Below are 20,651 nucleotides of genomic sequence, written 5' to 3' on the forward strand. Positions count from 1 at the left end.
TCACAGTCAGACACAACTGAACAACTGAACACGCATGCACGCATAGGGGATATTAGGATAAAATAATAGAGAAGACACAGGAGATCAGTCTTTGGTGGTTTTAATATACCAGCTCTAGCTATCTCACAAGTCAATTAATAAAAAGAAAAGCACTTCGAATTTCATTCTCCTTGTAAAAGAAAAGAAAGGTTAAGTAATGTTGAAGAGGTTTGGAAGTGTGAGACGCCAGGCTCATGCTTGTTTATATAAGAACACTAGCTACAACTGAGAAAGGAGAAGTTCTGGAACTCTAGAATAGATCATTGTAGAACATACTGTTCTGTTTAAATTTAGTTTTCAATTCAGTTTTAAAACTAGTTAAAATGCTCTCTCTTCAGCTGATTTTTTACTAATTTGTTTTCCAACATAAGAGATGCATAGACGGGAGAGTTTAAAAATACACTGAACAATATTTTATGAGTAAATGTCTACAATATGGCATGAGAACTACCAGAAAGCTGCTCTAAGTACAGCAAAATCCCAAACTCTAAAAATTTTCATTTTTCTTCTTGAACCAATTTTGAATACACCTTTGATCTTACACAAAACTCTGAAACACTGCACAGTAAACATGCTCCAATCCTGATGAGTATTAAACATTTTATTTAGATTTTAAAGTAAAATAAAAAAAAGGTACACAAATACAGATTACATTATACCAAGGCAGTATTCTACATGACAAAAATCAAAACAAAAAAAATTATTTTAAGTAAATGTACAGGTACTAAACAAGCATAATACCTGAAATCCTTTTCAGGCTGCATACACAGAAAATGATTTGACCACATACATGCTTATGTAAAATAAATTTTTTCTTAGAACACCAAAATTCCAACCATTCTGTCAACTGTCTTAGTCCTCTGGTGAGTATTTGAGACAACTTCTATGTAATATAAAAAGAACTGTCATGGCACATAAGGACTACAAAAAAAAAACACCAAAATACAGTTAAAAACATATTTGTAATGCAATTCTGTATAAAATATACACAGTAAATCTTAGTTTTAAAAAAAATTGAAAAAAAAAAAAAAAAAGGCCACCCTGAATAACGGTTAAAACATCATCACAGAAAAATGTCTCATCATTTGTAACATTGATAGAAAACCGATGATTTTTTAGGAGATATCTAACTTGAAGTCAATTATTCAAAATTTATTTGAAATTGTAGATAAGACAGTAACTAACCCTTCTCAAAATGTTTTATCATGAGTACTCTTTCTAATATGTAACTAAGGACAAAATAAAACTAAAAAAAAAAGAAACAGCTTCTCAAACTGAGGTCCCAAGACCCAACAGAATTCTAAGGTGGGTCCAACAATGTGCTTTTTTATAACAAACTTACTAGGTGATTATTCCATATTCTAAAATTTGAGAACAAATGTCCTAAGGAAAATAGTACCATTTAAAAGCAAGATCATAAAGTATTTTCTGATACGTCAAAAATTTTTATAAATTTATGATTTGAAGTAAATATTGTTTTTGTCCTAAAAGAAGTTTCAGGTCTTAAGAGAAACATATATACTTCTTAAATAAACATGTGAACTATATAAACATTTCCTTTGAGGTTTCACTGCTTATTCAAAGAAAAGAGAGTAGTACATGGACAGAAACTTTGGAAAAATTACATTTCAAATGAAATGCAGCAACCCCGTCAAAAAAGACACAATTTATTAAATGCCTACATATACTAAGTCATTTTAAATTTAAGACTAGATATCTTTCCGAAAAGTAACATTTTATTAAGATTGGACATTTATAAGTAATTTAAATGATCATGCTTATTTTTTAAGTCCCTTTTCATAAAAAAATATTTAAAAATAAACAACAGGACACTATCATTGGCATCACTTTAAATAATAATTGTTAAGCACTAATATTAAAAATAATCTGAAGAACTCTGCTCCTGAAATGTATTCTACTCTGATTACATGTATTAGCTACTTCACTAAAACTCACTTAAGCAGTTGGAACTGTGATGAGTGTGAGTGTGTGTGCATATCCTGAACATTTATTCATGTTTATTCTTTTTTTTTGAATTTCATTGAAGGCTCCAAAATAGGATATGAAAGTATGGTTTGGGGAAAAAACAAGGATGGTTAAGACACAATTTGGAAGATAAATTATTTTCCCGTATACTGAATTACAAGGAAAAAATAGCACACATTCTGTGCCCCCTGGATAATGGAGTGCTCTTACAAGTTTTTGGTAACAAGCTAGTGCTTCCTTATTATTTACATCAAATCACAAAAAGAGACTGTGGGATTTACTTGCCAATAAAAAATAAATATTACCATTGCACTTTTGTGTGTCTGTTTTAAGTTTTTTGTTTTTTGTTTTCTTTTATATACTGAGAAGTGTTCCACTGAACAGAAGCCTGGGTTCTCTGAACTACATTTATTAACATTCCAGTTACAGTTCCCACTGCAGGGATAAACTGAGAAGCTAACCCCTCACTATAAAAGAAATTACTTGAATCAGTTTTTCAAAGCCAGCCAGCTAATAATTTGGAATCTGGTTCTTAATAAAATGTGCCCATTCTTTTCCTCAGAAGAATCTGTATTCCTCAACTCTAAGCAAGCAACAACTCGTATTATTAATAATTGTTGCCTTAAAAATCAATAAGTTAATCTTCTAAGGCAATGACAGAATTTACAGCTGGATTTTTAAACATCAAGAACTCAGAAAGTAACAGGTAATATAACAAGTTATATTTTGAATTACTCTTTTATTCCAAAATTAAATATTTAAATGACCTCATGAATATGACAAAAATCATAGGAGGTTCATGATATAACCCCACCATGTCCCTTAATGCAACAGACACTCTTTTTAGTGAGTATTTCCTTTGAACAAAAAAGACAAGTTTATTATTCATCAGTAGGTTGCTGGATTACCAGTGTAACTAAATTTTGACATGATTGTCTGGAAAGTAGTTTCATTTTTTTCGTAGTTAAACTGAGATGTAATCATTGACTCTTACAGCCAACAACAGAAGGTACTGAGTGTTTTTTCTGTAGGTGACAAATATAAAATGGTTCGCTGCATCCAGACTGGTAACAAGTTTATCCATGCATTAAATGGCAACACAAGCAAAATGCACAGTTGAGCAGGGAGGATCAGACGCATTCTTCTGCAGACATCAAGAGAGGATTAATGTACTCAAAACCTTCAAATTCAGACTGATCGATCTTCCTCACAATGTCACTGTGGAAGGAAAAATAATGTTCACCATCAAGATTTCTTCAATTTTTTTTTACTTAAATGGTAAAATAAGATTAAAAATTAAAAATAAGGCTAATTTATAGGTTATGGGGGGAAAATCTAAAAGTTTTTAGATTAACCCCCATTTTCTAGAAGAATCAGCAGTACCGAAAATCAGAAAAGATATAATCCCACGAGCAAGTTTGGAACCAAAAGGTAGTCCAAAACTGAAGACTGGGAATAAAAAAGGCAGAAATAGTCACAATCCTAGGTAATCTTAACTTCCGACCTAAACAACATTCATAATTATAGGTGAACAGCCAGGTCTGAATCAGCACACGATTTAGTGGACTGTTTAGGCCATGGGGTCGCAAAGAGTCAGACACGACTGAGCGACTTTCAACAACCAGATGGAAGATGGTGAAGAGAAAGCTCAGAAGTTAACCAAAGTGAAAAAACCAGAGGAAGTACTCTGAAAGGTCCAGAGTGGTCCATGACAGGGAGCAGAGAGGCTGGCATTCTGCTACACTGGGCTCCTAGTTAAGTATACAAGAGTATTCCCATCAAATATTTTAGTACTTAAATGTACCTATCATACCGCAGAGAACAAAGTTACACAGGACATGGCCCCTTCCTTCAAGAGGGAAGGTACTTCATATAACAAAACAGAACCTGCTAAGTCTCCTACACGACTAAGCCCTGCTCTAACCACAGTTCCAAAGAAAAAGGGGACTTCTACTTGGCAAAATCAAGAAAGGCAGCATGATTCCACAACCACTAACTGAATGGAATTATGAAAGACTATGGTAAGTCTGTGAAATGTCAGTAATTTACTAGAGTTGGCGCACAGGAATAGAAGGGTGTTGAGTGGCAGAGGATGCTGGAAAGGAAGGGAATGGCCAGCTCAAACAAGCCAGTGATGTTAACACTAAAGAGGTCCATCTTGATCTATCAAAAATCTGATTACCTCTGAGGGAGCTCTGAAAGATGGTGAAGATTTCAACAGGTGAAAAGGAAGGAGGAATAGAGAGGAAGTGTTAACAGCATGCTATCAGGGGATGGTGGGTAACTGAGCCTGATGAGAACACGGCGCTTGTGTTGTAGTGAGAGATGGCTAGAAAGTCATGCTCGAGCAGATGATGGGAGACTGTAATTACTCACCAAGAGGACAGATTTTACCTGCTAGGCAAGGCAGGAGTTTACTGAAGGGTTCTCATTAAAGGAGTTGGTACTTTGTATGTACCGAACGGGTTGCAAAGTAAAGAGGAGCCAGTTAGAAATGACACAAATGATGAAGTAAAGGAGAAAGAGACAAGAACTTGGCAGCTGAAGGTATTATACAGTTTGGCAAGGAAAAGTTGGCGTCAACAACCACTGACTCAGATAATTGAATCTGAATAAAGGAATGCATGGTGGTACAAGGAGCAGAAAGGGTAAATAAAAACAAGGACCTGATTGAGAACAATTTACACTTCAGATGTTTGAGGTGCTTGTCTGACAAACTAGGAACTACTAAGGGGAAATGAAGCTCAGGGGAGATAACAGGGCGGTGGCTCAGAGCTTTAGAAACCATCGTTCATTTCTTCTTCACAGCAAGCTTGGCAAGTAGGCAATATGAGTAGACACAGGCTCAGAGAAGTTATGTAACTCAGACCCAGGGTACCCTGTTGGTAAGAGGCGGTGAGGGGATTTAAATTCCCATCTTTTGATTAAATCCAGTGCTCCTTCTAACACACACTGCTGTGAGAAATAACGACAAGAGGCACTATGCTAAGTATTACACATTCAAAGATGATCAAGGCTTACTGTCTACTAGTGCCTTTAGTTCAACAGTTATTTGCCAATTTAGCTGGGAGGCAGTTAATAGCTGGTATCCATGCTACGGGGCTGGCTGAAATCTCCAAGGTATAAACTGCATGTAGCACAGAGAAGGCAATCAGGAACAGAATCATGGAGCATCCTAGTCTCAAGGGGACAGGGTAAATAAGATGACAAGTGGTTAAAGAGATAATGCAGAACCAGGATGGACAGCACCAACTAAAGCAGGCCATCAGTGTCAGATGCTTTACAGACATTGGAGGAGACGGGGCAGATCAAAAAATGCTTTAAAATCTAGACATTAAGAACCCAATTCAACCTTCAAAAGCTTAAAGACCAGGTTCAATTCTAAGAGGTTAAAGTGTTGGCAGCAAGAAAGTGTAAGACAACCAATGTTGACTACTTTGAAGGAATTTAATAGAGACAGTGCTTATTTATTCTTCTTTTACCATAAGCATCTATTAACTATTTTTGAAAAAGCTTGAAGATGAAGAGAAGATGAGAGAAAAATGTGGCAGCTCAAAGAAGTGGGGAAAATTACCGTATTTGAGCATATTTATAAGCAGAGAGAAGTTGGAAAAGAGAAATTAAGGAAGGTGAAGTAATGGGGATAATTGACACAATGAATCCTGGAGGAAATAAAGGAAAGATTGAGGAAAGTGGGAGGGTACCCCATGCATAAGAGGGACAGCCTTCCAAGAAGCATCAAAAGCTTTCGAAGAGTTAAGAGAGCAATTCTGAGATGCAAGGTGGTCTGGTGACGGCTGGAAAGGGAGCAAGCTCACAGCAGGGAGGTCTCAACCTTGGTAGTCCACTCAAGGCAAGGTTAATCCACTTACAGTGATGGAGGCAGGGGGATGACTGAAGGCTTCTAATATGTAGGGAGAGTTTGGAACAGCTGTGGTGAGGAATGTGATAAGAACTAACCAGATGTTAAAGTAAAATGACTGCCAAGCAGGAAGGGATTCCATGACATGAGAGAATGAATCAGTAATGACAGCTGAAGGATCAAATATCCCCAAGTTACTCTAAGCCATATCTTTAAGAGATATAAACACAAAAAGTGTGTCAAATCACTGCTGCCTGGATCTGACAAACTGATGTAATCTTTTTAAAAAGTAATCTGGCAATACATATCAAGAGTTTTAAAAATTTCATACCCTTCGACCTAATTGCCCTTCTAGGAATCTATCTAAAGGTAAAACTCAAGAACTCAGACCAAGATGGTCACTATCACAATGGGAACCAGTGCAGTGCAGTGCAAAGAGCATGGGCCTTAGTCAGACTTGGGTTTGAATCCTGGCTCTGTCAACTCACAGCTGCATAACCTTTCTTAATCTCTGAGCCTCAGTTTCCTCGTCTGTAAAATGAAGAGGACGACAATGAGATTTGTAAGACTGCTGTGAGAATTAGACACAATACGTGTCAGCAAAGTAGAAAATGACAAGTACTGTTTTTATAACTGTACAATTCAAATGTCCTGTAACTGGATGATTAGATAAAATAAGATGATCTGATCATGGAACACTGTGTAGCCATTAAAAAATGGGACTATCAAAACACTTTAAAAATATTTCAGTCTTCAGAAATACTTACTCATCATCAGGTGTGAGCTGGACAGGTTCATTAGTAAACTGAGAATCAAAGTTGTCCAAACCAAATTCCCCAGAAATATTTGGTTTAAACGGAGGTACCACCTGCTTTTGCTCCATCTAGAAGAGACATAATGGATGACAGCTTAAGCCCACATTCTTAAAAATTTCACCTCTGTGTTTCTCCTCTGTCCTCAGGTATTTCCCAGTCTTATTAAACTGAGTCCCTGGACCTGGTTCTGCAATATTCATACTATGGAAATAATTTACAAATCTAAACACTGATGCAGGGCCCAATACTACTACAACCTGCTCCATTAAATTAATATTCTAAGCTTTCACAGTTTTAAATGCTTTTTTAAAAGCACTTAGAGTAAGAGAGACTTGAAATTGTAGTGAGCATGTTAGCTTTTCAGCTTCTATCAAATGTGGTGAATCCTGTTAGGAAAGAGAAGACAGAGAAATGACTGCTTTGCACTAAATAGCAACGGAGAAATAACACCGAGGAGGAATGTTTAAAAAGAAAACAAAAAAAGTCAGATTCTTATCTAGATTAAATTCATGTGCCCTAGCTAGATGCTGAAATAAACTATATTTAAAGAAGTTACTTTGAATAAAACTGCATCATTTTAATTTATAAAAAAATAAATAAATAAAAGCACTTAGAATTTTGTTGTTTTCTGTCATTTAAAGTGCTTTTAAAACAATAAAATTCTGTAAAACAATGATCCTTCAATTAAAATATAAATAAATTTTTTAAAAAAGCACTTTCGAGAGCGGTTTTAAGTTATTTAAGCTGTGATACACTGGTTTTTCTTTTCTTTGTTTTTTTACATCCCCTCCTCCCTCCCTCCTTCCACACTGGTTTTTCAGTATTGTTTTACATTAATAAATTTTGGCCCAAGAAAATAACGAAAACTAATACTGGAAGGACTGATGCTGAAGCTCCAATACTTTGGCCACCTGATGCCAAGAGCTGAGTCACTGCAAAAGACGCTGATGCTGGGAAAGATTGAGAAAGATTGAGGAGATTGAGAGAAGGGGACAACACAGGATGAAATGATTGGGTGGCATCACCAACTCAATGGACGTGAGTTTGAGCAAACTCTGGGAGACAATGAACAGGGAAGACTGGTGGGCTGCATTCCATGGAGTCACAAAAAGTCAGACAGGACTTAGCAACTGAACAACAACAACAACAATATATAAAACAATCAAAATTTACATACCATATCCCAATCAACATTTCGGAAGAATGGGTGTCCCTGAATATCAGCAAATCCTGTTTGTGGATGACAACCCAATCGTTCCTTTGGGTCCTATGGTGGAAATGTTTCAAGAGCTGGGTGAATACTCTGCTTCAGAATAAATCACCTTTGTGACCTGTGTTTTGTGTCTGCTATATGATAACTTTATGTCTGAAATCAGAATGGTCTACCTTTCATTTCTAGAAAATATAACACTAGATACTCAAAAGGAGTATCCAATGCTTGAGACAAGCAAGGTTTCCTCACAGCTCGTCTCCAGCTATCCTTGTAACTCAAGCGGAGAGATGTCACCACACCTTGCTAAAGAAAAATGGGAAGACAAAGAGAGCAGCAGAATTATCTGGGCAGCATCCAACTCTTTCTTTGACACGAGCTGGAGTGATACTCAAAACACACAAACCCCCGAACTTCACCAGTTTGGTTTTAGCTCAATTTAAAAGCGGTGTCCAATTATAGCAACAATGTAATTTGTGTGCAACAATGATACAACCATTATCTGAACCACTGGACTGAGCAGCAGCCTGCAAATTATACGACTATCGTGAATGAAAAAATGTTCCCATTTCCCCTGTGGCAAAAGGCATTCTGCTTTGCATACTGACACTTCTCACCTTCACTTTTCACTGTGTTAAAGCTGAGGTTTCCAGTTTAAATCTTTCCTCACATAAAATACTCATTTAAACCAAGCTTGAATTTCTTATTTTATTAAAACTCATTATCTTATTTATCTCAGAAAATAAACGCACATCAACCTACTTTCTAACCTACCACTTATTTTTAAACAAGTTTTTAAAAGTAAAAGGATGGAAAACTGGTTGGTGGTGTAGAAAAAACCTACACATTTGGTGTTAGAGTGTTATGAATGAAAATAATTCAGAGTCATAATTTTAGATCCTAAAACTTCTCTAGGGACTTCCCTGGTGGTTCAGTGGCTAAGACTCTGTGTTCCGAATGGAGGGGTCCTGGGTTCAATCCCTGGTCAGGGAACTAAGAGCCTACATGCTGTAACTAAGACCCCATGCAAGCAAATAAAATAAATAAAGATATTTTTTAAAAAAATCTAATAGCCTATCAACTGTGACAAACAATGACAGAATGGTGTTCAGATTTTTTAAAGAGACAACATTCAGCATTTTTTTTGAAGATTATCTAACTATAGGGTTGTGATAAGAGAATCTGCAGGGAACAGTACTGCACCAAGTACTCAATAAGTTAAAACATTCTATAATAATAATCTAAAGGAAGCTGAAAAAATAGAGATGGAGGTACAGTTGAGGCTATCCCCAAAGATGCAGTTTTTCTCTAATTGAGCACATGGTATTTTCTGTTTACATTAGAAACACCACACGTATGAGCCCACACACTCTGGAGCCTATGCTCCGTAATAAGAGAAGCCCCTGAGTGCCACGATCATACAAGAGTCCGTGAACCACACTGAAGACCCAGCGCAGCCCAAAACAAAACAAAACAAACACCATAGGTAATATAAAGCTAGGGGTAAACTATACTGGCAGAATGGAAAGGATGACACATCTCAGGATCTCATTCTGTCCAGGTACCCTTTGGTGAAGAGACAGGTTCCAGATCTAATGGGAAAACTATACACTTTGATGTTTTGGAATTTTATGTTGCCTGAAACTCTCCTTACCAGTGCCATTTGTATAGAGATAAATCACTAATGATTTTATATACAATTTATACCTTGTTGAGGAAGCTCTTCAGGACACTTGCAGCTTTTACAGATAAAGAACGCGGTATGCGAATTTGTTTTTCCAATATAACTAGAAAGATAAAATTTACAGCATTATTATAATTAACTTTTACAGGGTCTTCATCCTTATATTTTTATTATAAGATATTTAAGGCATTCTAGCAGAAAAAACAGACATTACAAACACTATCTAAGCATCTTGTGTACCTTCCCAGTCCTAGTCCTTTCCTTCCTACTCAGAGAAGGCCTCTACTCTGAACAGTTTTGATCACTACATGCCTATGTTTTATTCTTTGACTACCTTACTGTGTCTCAGTTGCCTTATCTGTAAAACTGGAATAAAAAGAATACCTGATTCATACAGGTGTTGCTGTTGTTTTCTATTTTGTTGCTAAGTCATGTCCGACTTTTTTGAGACCCCATAGACTGCAGCCAGGCTTCTCTATCCATGGGATTATTCAGGCAAGAATACTGGAGTGGGTTGCGATGCCCTCCTCCAGGGGATCTTCCTGACCCAGGGATGGAACCTGCATCTCCTGCATCGGCAGGCAGACTCTTTACCACTGAGCCACCAAGGAAGCCCTCATAGGAGAGTTAAAAGGTTTAAACAGGTTATTATTTGTAGAACGCGTGGCATGTATTACTATATGTGATTGGATTAGACTTTGCCAAGTTATTTTCCGAAGCTGTCATGTCCGTTTTCACTCCATCCACAGAGTTCCAGTTGCTTCATATTCTCACCAGCACTGTTATCAACCCTTACCAGCACTGGTATTGTCAGACTTTAAAATTTTTGCCAAATGTGTAGGTATGAGAAGCCCATTAATTTTAAAAGTGCACACCCCTAATTAAGGAGGTTAAAAGCCTTTCCAGGTTTTCCACAGCAAGCTAGATTTTCTATTACATGAAATATCTACTCATTTTCTGTGATGGCCTTAGTCATTAAATGCAGAATTTTATGGCAATTTTTGCCCTTCTCTGGACTGTGTGTTCGGGGTCCTTGTGCTTGTCTGCTTGTTTCTGTTCTGTTCAGTTCTTTGTGTTTCCAGTTGCGGAGCTTTTCCCTTCACCTTGTGATCCTTTTTATCTCCTTAGTACTCTGCTTTTTCCCATTATCGCCCTTGGATTTATGCATTCAGCATTGTGGTCCAGGTGAAAAGACTGCCCTCTCCAGCCACACAAATCCTTCCTCCAACCTCTGTGATGTACAATCTGAAGTCAGCTCTTTGTTACGTTTCTGAGTATGAAAAGGTAACCGGCAAACGGGGCCAGAAACTAAGCAGTAGATCAAAACAACAAAAACAAACTCAAAGCCCCATGTGTTCAGGAGTATATTGCCCAGATTATTCTTCCTCTTTCTTACTCAAAAGTAATACCTAGAGCTGTCTTCATTCATGCTTTAGGATGGGTTATTCACAGAGACTCTGTAAAATACTGCAAATTACCTTGAAAAAGATAATCCTCTGTGTTTTGATCAGGGTTATCGGAGCTCCCAACAATATCAAATGGAGACCTTCCTGCCATCATCTCAAACATTAGTACTCCAAGAGCCCACCAGTCGACACTGAAACCTTCAAAATGAAATTTTAAAGCAATAAATTATCCATTCCACATTCTAAAATGTCAGTAATTTGAGATTAATTTTACTGCATAGTTAAAAAAATAAACATAATGAAAAACTAAACTTGAATGATCATGGCAGGCATCAAGGATTACAAGAACATTTCACTTATTAAAGAAGGGAGGTAACTAAACGATAAGTTTGAAAATAAAATATAGAAAATGAAACACGAGTTTCTCTTCCCAAATATGTTTGTTGGTTACACTAAGCTGCAGAGACCAATATTTCTATGCCATATTATACAATTATCCTGTACACTTTGTCCCACCAAATATGTTTGTAATTCCAGACTCAAGAGCCTACCTCTAATACTTTGTTTTGAAGACATAATTAAATTGTATTTGAAATAACCTTGCTTGGTGTGAAACTTGATCTTCTGCTACCTGATTAAAGATCCTGAAAGGACTTTGGAACCAGATTACAAGCAGCTATCAGAAATAGCCATCCTCCTTTACAACTGCTGAAATCAGAGGGCCAGAACCCAAAGGGCCAAATGTTTTCTTAAGATAAACACAACCTCTGGTTTCTGACAAGCAGGGAATCTTTCCTCCGTCTTTCAGATTTCCTAGGGGAATACCCCAGGAAATCTGAACAATGTTACAGAAGTTTATGATTCTGAAATTACATGGTTGATTAAATCCCAACTCCGCCACTTTCCTGCTACATGACCTTGGGCAAGTTATTTAACTTTTTGTCTACCAGTTTCCTTGTTTGTAAAATGTCAGTTAATTGTGCTTATCTCATAGGATTATTAAGAGGATTAGATTAATTTAGTTAATATATGCAAACTGCTTAGCAAAGTGCCAGTACTCTTAAGTGCTTGCCACTAATAAAATATTATTCAAATTGGCATCCCCAAATACTACCAAAGTCCCACTGTCTCTGATTTCAGAATTTGGAGTTTTTAGTAGGTTTTAAGACGATTAAGAAAGTTTATGTTAATAAGCTTAGTACTGAAATACTACAGTGTACTATAAATTGGTATCACATCTAACCACCCTTCCATCACATGGCCAAAATACCACCAAATTATTACCATAATCTTCTCCTCTTAAGATTTCAGGAGCGATGTAATTAGGAGTACCACAGAAAGTGCTAGTTGTATCTCCTGGCCGTAATCCTTCCTTTTATTTAAAAAGAAAAAAAAAAAAGGTAAGAAGATAATAAGATGTAAAATTTGTTTTAAATTTATCTTTTTTATTTCATTTTCATATAAGGTTAGCATCTCTAGGTATTGTATTGAGCTTAAATAAAATATTACTAGCACAGTTGCTTTTATTATTAAAATCACAGGCTGCTACTAAATACCTTAAAGAAAACTTGACCTCATTAGATACGGTAGAATTCAATTCAGATAAAAACTGCGTTTAAAATAATTTATATTCAAGTAAAATTATAATATAAAAATTTAAATTACAGGAATCAAAGGAAGCGTATTTTATGAAGAAAAGCTTTTAAATCCCACATCCTAACACAACCACTACTGGCATTGTGCTGTTTCCCTTCTGGTCATTGCTCCTAAGTCACACATGTATTGGTTTTGTATTTTAATAGCTACAGGGTAGAGAAAATTAAGGTAGAACACACTAACATGCACAAATAGAGAAACTGCACAACAAATGGAACCACCACCAAGAAGCTAAAATGAACTAGTGGGCAGCTAACGACACAGCCTCAAAATACAACCAGTAAAAACGGACAAAATCATCAGGAGGACTTCAGAATCCCTGCTGTTGTCTGAATGTTTACGTGCTCCTGACACTCACATGCTGCCAACCTAATGTGACAGCACTGGGAGGTGGGGCCTCTGGGGAGGTAATCAGGTCATGAGGTTGGAGCCCCATGGTGGGATTCATGTTCTTATAAGAGAAAGAGAGCTAGCTCTCTCTGTCTCCTCACCATGTGAGGATACAATGGGAAGACAGTCATCTGCAACACAGGAAGGGTACTTTCAGACACAAAATCTTCCAGAATCTTGATCCTGGACTGAGCAATCTTCAGAGCCATAAGAAATAAATGTTTGTTGTTTAAGGCACCTAACCCCATTTGAATGCAGAGTTCCAAAGAATAGCAAGGAGAGATAAGAAAGCCTTCCTCAACGATCAATGCAAAGAAATAGAGGAAAACAATAGAATGGGAAAGGCTAGAGATCTCTTCAAGAAAATTAAGAGCTACCAAGGGAACATTTCATGCAAAGATGGGGTCAATAAAAGACAGAAATGGTAGGGACCTAACAGAAGCAGAAGATATTAAGAGGTGGCAAGAATAACAGAAGAACTGTACAAAAAAGATCTTCACAACCCAGATAATCACGATGGTGTGATCACTCACCTAGAGCCAGACATCCTGGAATGTGAAGTCAAGTGGGCCTTAGGAAGCATCACTAACAACAAAGCTAGTGGAGGTGATGAAATTCCAGTTGAGCTATTTCAAATCCTGAAAGATGATGCTGTGAACATGCTGCACTCAATATGCCAGCAAATTTGGAAAACTCAGCAGTGGCCACAGGACTGGAAAAGGTCAGTTTTCATTCCAATTCCAAAGAAAGGCAATGCCAAAGAATGCTCAAACTACCACACAATTGCACTCATCTCACACGCTAGTAAAGTGATGCTTAAAATTCTCCAAGCCTGGCTTCAGCAATACGTGAACCGTGAACTTTCAGATGTTCAAGCTGGTTTTAGAAAAGGCAGAGGAACCAGAGATCAAACTGCCAACATCTGCTGGATCATCGAAAAAGCAAGAGAGTTCCAGAAAAACATCTATTTCTGCTTTATTGACTATGCCAAAGCCTTTGACTGTGTGGATCACAATAAACTGTGGAAAATTCTGAAAGAGATGGGAATACCAGACCACCTGACCTGCCTCTTGAGAAACCTGTACGCAGGTCAGGAAGCAACAGTTAGAACTGGACACAGAACAACAGACTGGTTCCAAATAGGAAAAGGAGTACGTCAAGGCTGTATATTGTCACCCTGATTATTTAACTTATATGCAGAGTACATCATGAGAAATGCTGGGCTGGAGGAAGCACAAGCTGGAATCAAGATTGCTGGGAGAAATATCAATAACTTCAGATATGCAGATGACACCACCCTTATGGCAGAAAGTGAAGAGGAACCTATTGTTGAAGAGTCTATTGTTGAAAGTGAAAGAGTAGTGAAAAAGTTGGCTTAAAGTTCAACATTTAGAAAACTAAGATCATGGCATCTGGTCCCATCACTTCATGGCAAATAGATGGGGAAACAGTGGAAACAGACTTTGTTTTTCTGGGCTCCAAAATCAATGTAGATGGTGACTGCACCCATGAAGTTAAAATACGCTTACTCCTTGGAAGGAAAGTTATGACCAACCTAGATAGCATATTAAAAAGCAGAGACATTACTTTGTCAACAAAGGTCCGTCTAGTCAAGGCTCTGGTTTTTCCAGTGGTCATGTATGGATGTGAGAGTTGGACTATAAAGAAAGCTGAGTGCTGAAGAATTGATACTTTTGAACTGTGGTGTTGGAGAAGGCTTTTGAGAGTCCCTTGGACTCCAAGGAGATCCAATCAGTCCATCCTAAAGGAGATCAGTCCTGGGGGTTCATTGGGAGGACTGATGTTGAAGCTGAAACTCCAGGACTTTGGCCACCTGATGTGAAGAGCTGACTCATCTGAAAAGACCCTGATGCTGGGAAAGATTGAGAGCAGGAGGAGAAGGGGATGACAGAAGATCGACTCAATGGACATGGGTTTGGGTGGACTCCGGGAGTTGGTGATGGACAGGGAGGCCTGGTGTGCTGTGGTTCATGGGGTCACAAAGAGTCAGACATGACTGAGTGACTGAACTGAACTGAACCTATGGTACCCTGTTATAGCAGCCCAGACTGATAGTACAATCCCTGATCATGACAGGTGATTTTTAAAACATCTATATATACTTAAAAAAAAAAAAAAAAAAGATCATACATACAAAAAATTAGTAAGCAGAGGGAGATTTGAACAAAAGCTAAAGTTTAAAATATGTATAGAATATACACAAATAGAATATATATGTGTGTGTGTGTGTGGGAAAAGGAGGGAGACAGAGACTTCTTGCATGCAAAATAGAGATAGATAATATATCCTTTTTAAAGTACATGTGGGATACTGACCAAATACAAGGCATAAAGGAAATTTCAACATATTTCAAAGCACTATTATCATTCAGACTATTCTCTGATCAAAAGGAAATTAAATAAGAAATCAACAATAGAAAGGTAGTCTACCCAAATAGCCAAAACAATTTTGAGAAAGAAGAACAGAGCTGGGGGAAACATGTTACCTGACTTTAGATTACACTACAAAGCTAAAGTACTGAACAGTGTGGTACTGGGACAAAAACAGGCATATAAATCAATGGAACAGAAAGTCCAGAAATAAACCAAGCATACAGTTAATTATTCTATGACAAAGAAGGCAAGAATATATAATGGAGAAAAGATAGTTTCTTCAATTGGTGGTTTTGGGAAAACTGGACAGCTATATGTAAAAGAATAAAACCAGAACATTTTTTCCTACCATACACAAAATAAAAACAGATTAAAGACCTAAATGTTAAGATTAGAAACTACAAAACTCCAAAAAGAAAACACAGGCAGAACACGTTTTGCTATATACTGTACCAATATGTATATTTTTTTATCTGTCTCCTAAGCCAAAGAAAACAAAAGCAAAAATAAACAAATGGGACCTAATCAAACTTAGAAGTTTTTGCACAGCAAAGGAAACCATTTATAAAACACTACTAGAATACTACTCAGCCACAAAAATGAATGCGATTTTGCCATAAACAACAACACGTATGGACTTGGAGGGTTCTATGTTTAGTGAAATAAGTCAGACGGAAAAGCAAATACTGTATGCTATCACTTATACATGGAATCCTAAAAATAAAACAAACTAATGAATATAATAAAACAACAAAACAGATTCACAGACATAGGGAAAAAGCGAGTGGCTACCAGTGGTGTGAGTGAAGCAGCAAAGCAGAGGTAGGGGACTAAGGGGTACAAACTACCATGTATAAAATAAATAAACTACAAGGATGTATTGTACAGCACAGGGAATGCAGTCCACATTTTGTAACTATAAATGGAGTACAATCTTTTAAAACTGTGAATCATGATGTACAGTTGAAACATACAATACTGTAAATCAACCACATCTCAATTAAAATCAAAAACAATAAAAGTCTAAATACAAACTGAATAATACTAAATATACAATTAAACATCTGTTCTTTTTTACTTTGTAAGTATGTAATTTCCCATGTAATTACAGATTTCCTATTATTAATGACTACAAAATTCAACTCCAACATATGTACCTAGAATTTAACCATTTCCCTATTGTTAAATTACATGGTACAAAATTCCAAACAAAAAGAGGGAGAAAATACAAACTAAAAATCAAGTCTTCTTCCCACTGTTGTCCGACATATCCAGTTTCAGCTTCTTAGGGACAACCACTGTTATATGAGGTTCTTATGAATTCCTGCAGAGATATTCCTGGCATGAGGTATGCATTTTTCTTCAGATTTTATACTATTATATATAATACTAATATAAATATCTAGAAGAAATACTTAGTAGTATATATTGTGACTTCAAGGATTTTTTAAGATCCCTAACAGAGGTATATGTGTTATTTTTATATCTAGGCATACCATGGAGATACGGCAGCTTGGTTTCAGATCCCAACAATAAAATAGATATCACAATAAATTAAGTCACACGAATATTTTTGACTTTCCAGTGTACATAAAAATTATGTGTATACTACGCTGTAATCCATTAAATGTGCAACAGCATAATGTCTGAAAACGAAATGCATACCTTAACTAAAAGATACTTTAAACACAATATTGTAAATCAAATATATTTCAATAAAATTTTTTTTTAAACTTTATTGCTAAAAAATGTTAACCATCATCTGATAACACAGGGTTGCCACAACTTTCAATTTGTAAAAAACAGAGTATCTGTGCAGCACAAGGCAACGAAGCACAGTAAAACAAGGCCTTCCTGCACAAAGAAATATGAATGGGATTTAAGTTGTTTTGTATTAATGGCGACGGCCTAACCTACAGTGATGGTTTATGACATGCACTTGTAGGGTGAGAGTCAGAGGCAAGGGATGCAGTCTGTTTGTTAACCTGTAAAAGAGCTGTACTAAATCATTCAGCTTTGGACTGGATATCTGAATGTAGGTCCATCAGCTAAATTACTTATAGCATAAAATACACATTATTATGAAATCCCCCTGTGGATAAAAAATAGCTGGAGGCATATCAATTTATAAAATAGCTAAAGTTTTCAAATAATAAAAAAATCAATATTCATAAAATATTTCAAACATAACTCTGAAGATGTTAATTGCAGTTTTCATATGTCTCCAGTCATCACTATTCTCTGCATTCTTTATGTAAAAGCATCTAGTGAGAAACTGAAGAAATTAAATTAAATAAACCTAAAGAATGCATTTCTGGAAAAACTATGGAAAAAATCTTAGTGTTTTAGATTTCCCAAAGCATAATTATAAGGAAGAGAAATTCATCTAATATTTGCCTAAGGTCAGGCTTTAGTCAAGTTTAAATACTGACTCTTAAGTCATAAGATAGGAACATTCCAATTTCCAGGGGACTTATTTCCCATAAGCTTTAACACTGGGTGTGATAGGTTGGAAAAGAGACAAAGTACTGTTGGTAAGGTCTCTGAACACAAGTTCAAATCCTGGGATCATTTCCTACTAATAACACTGAACAACTCCTGGAGGAGGCGGCAGAAAAGGAGGTTAAGTGGAACAACCAATTTAAAGAACTACTGAAAAAAAAAACCTCCAAGAGATTTATCAAAGATCTTGATTAAATTGATTGAGGATCTCTGGAAAGAATGAGAGCATGTAACAAACCAGTATTATTTTTCATTAAGAGTAACAAAAGATCAAGTAAGTTTTCTTTAGTAATATCTTCTGGGCAAAATAGGATGCCCAAATTTCTTTGAAGAAAAAGAGCCAGGCTGGGATTGTCCTGGTAGTCCAATGGTTAAGAACCCACCTGCCAATGTAGGGCACACAGGTTGGATCCCTGGTCTGGGAGGATTCTATATGCCACTGGGCATCAGCCCCTGCAGCACAGTGACCGAGCCCACGAGCCCACAGCCTGTGCGCCGTGAGAAGAGGAGCCAGTGCAATGAGAAGCCCGGGCACTGCAGCTAGAGAGCAGCTCCCACTCGCCCCAACGAGAGTAAGCCTGTGAGCAGCAACAAAGACCCAGTGCAATCAAAAATAAACTTTAAAAAATTTATTTAAAAAAAAAAAAGAGGCAGGCCCTAGAGGCACTTCCTTCAGGCGAATGGGGAAAGGCAGTTAACACATTCACAGGCTTGCTACCACATTTACTGTGTAAAGAAAATTCTGTCTCGGTTATTTTGATGAGAGTAGTCCCCTACACATTTTCTGAAAAACGACTGGACTTTTAAATGAAACACTGTTACAAAATGAATAAAACACTCAGAAACAAAGGACGTGTCCTGAGAATAACTAAAATTCTTAAGTTTGCTCTATTGTACTTTATGTCAGATACTTAAATATGAAAAAATGTTAGATTCCCTGGGAAAATCTTGAGTGCACTATAGTCACAATCAAAAGGCAAAAACTTGGAAGATGATATGCAAGCTGTTGTGCTAAAGTTTGGGATTGTAGACAGTTTTTACCTACAAATTTTATTTAATAGTAGCACGACTTTCAAGATAAAAAAAATATAGACAATGAAAAGAAATGAACTTTTATAGCACATGTAACTTCATAGAAAATGTGGAATTTCATAAATGGATAGGAGATCAGTACAGCTGTCTCTGTTTAGGATACTTTTTGTCATTCTAGCACAAATTAGCAACTATTTCCCCAGTTTTGAATATAAAGTTATTTGACCAAAACAATTTCCTGAGCTGCTGATCTTCTCAATAAAAAACTTCCCTCACCTTACACATGCCATAGTCAGTGAGTTTAATGTGTCCTTCAGAGTCCAGCAACACGTTGTCCAATTTCAAATCTCTATAAATTATCCCTCGTTCATGAAGATAATTTAATGCTAGACTGATTTCTGCAGAGTAAAATCTAAAATAAAATGAAAAATTAACTCATTTGATTCAATTTTTTAAATCGTGTTAACTTTCTAGAGGAAGATATTTAAATCCTACTTCCATCTGCAAACCAGAACATCAAAATCATGTCAAAAGATTTTTTTCCTCTCAATGCTTTTAGAAATAATACCAAAACACAAATTGAGGCGCCACTTTAAAATAGCTGAGCCCCAAACACAATTATAAAAGTTCCAGTCTAAATTAAACCCATACTTTTCATAAAGTTTAATTTGAAAGTCTCAAGCAGGGATTCTTAATCTGGGTCCTTGGCTGGACTTCAGAATGTCCACACTCCTACAACTGGATACAAAGTTGTGTGGACATCTTCTATAGTTTCCATAGTTTTTATCACTTCTCTAAGGGACAAATGACCTTCCAAAAGGCCAAGAACCATTGATTGGTTAAAAATGGAAAGAATACTGAAAGCTGACCACTCAAATAATAAAACCCACACCAAAATTCTAAAAAAGGAGTTAAATTATTCTACAACAGGAAGACATTTTCAGAACTGCCACCATCTCGTTGGTGATAGGAAAATTTTTGACCTGAATAAAGCTGCTTTGGTGAGTATTATCGTAATCATGTTTGGAGATGTGTAATACACACCTTCTAGCTACTCAATTCTAAAAACAAGGAACTTGAGCCCTTATCCTGTATCTGGTTCCTACAAAAGCAAAGATGGTATAAAACCAGAATGGGTACTTCAATAAAATAAAAACTAGGTTACTTTCCCTTAGTCCAACTGAACAAACAAAGAACAAATACTGGCTATATCCACAATTCAAAATATCATCTGTGGCTTTGCTATGAAGGGTGACCATTTGTTAAAGCTGAAATAAATAATGAACATACAGTAAATTAAACAACAACAAGATAGATTAATATACTTTATACCTTCCTATAAAATTGAAGGCTACTTTTTTTTTTTTTACTACTTTTTTGATAAGAAATATCAATGAATAGCAAGATTTCCACTAAATAAGTTATTTTTTTAAAATGAGTCTCTAACCTTTGTTAAATACACATACAAACTCACATGCTTCCTTTTGGCATTACTCTTGTGAAGTGCAGAAGGGTAGAATTATTTCTAATTATGAGTAAAAAACAAAACAAAATATGGCACTGATGGATTAAACTTCTCATCCAAGGCCATGATCCTTCCCCACCAAAGTCCTCAAAAAACTATTTACTATCTTGTATAATAATATCAAATTAAGGGCACTATACAAATGATATTT

General features: G+C 36.3%; 1 protein-coding gene across 2 annotated transcripts in view; it reads right to left on the bottom strand.

Annotated features, from left to right (window-relative positions):
- Positions 1 to 625: 625 nt before the first annotated feature.
- PRKCI (protein kinase C iota) overlaps positions 626 to 20,651 on the bottom strand; it is a 103,206-nt gene continuing 83,180 nt past the window's right edge. For both annotated transcript variants that reach the window (XM_070466439.1, XM_020906262.2), the window contains exons 12-18: positions 19,252 to 19,387; positions 12,287 to 12,374; positions 11,075 to 11,200; positions 9,620 to 9,699; positions 7,880 to 7,969; positions 6,655 to 6,770; positions 626 to 3,243 (exon numbers count right to left, since the gene is read on the bottom strand). In XM_070466439.1, coding sequence (XP_070322540.1) covers positions 3,156 to 3,243; positions 6,655 to 6,770; positions 7,880 to 7,969; positions 9,620 to 9,699; positions 11,075 to 11,200; positions 12,287 to 12,374; positions 19,252 to 19,387 — 724 coding nt within the window. In that variant the 3' untranslated portion in view covers positions 626 to 3,155. The remainder of the gene's footprint in view (positions 3,244 to 6,654; positions 6,771 to 7,879; positions 7,970 to 9,619; positions 9,700 to 11,074; positions 11,201 to 12,286; positions 12,375 to 19,251; positions 19,388 to 20,651) is intronic.

This window comes from Odocoileus virginianus, chromosome 4 (assembly GCF_023699985.2).
Source record: "Odocoileus virginianus isolate 20LAN1187 ecotype Illinois chromosome 4, Ovbor_1.2, whole genome shotgun sequence".
Lineage (NCBI taxonomy): Eukaryota > Metazoa > Chordata > Mammalia > Artiodactyla > Cervidae > Odocoileus > Odocoileus virginianus.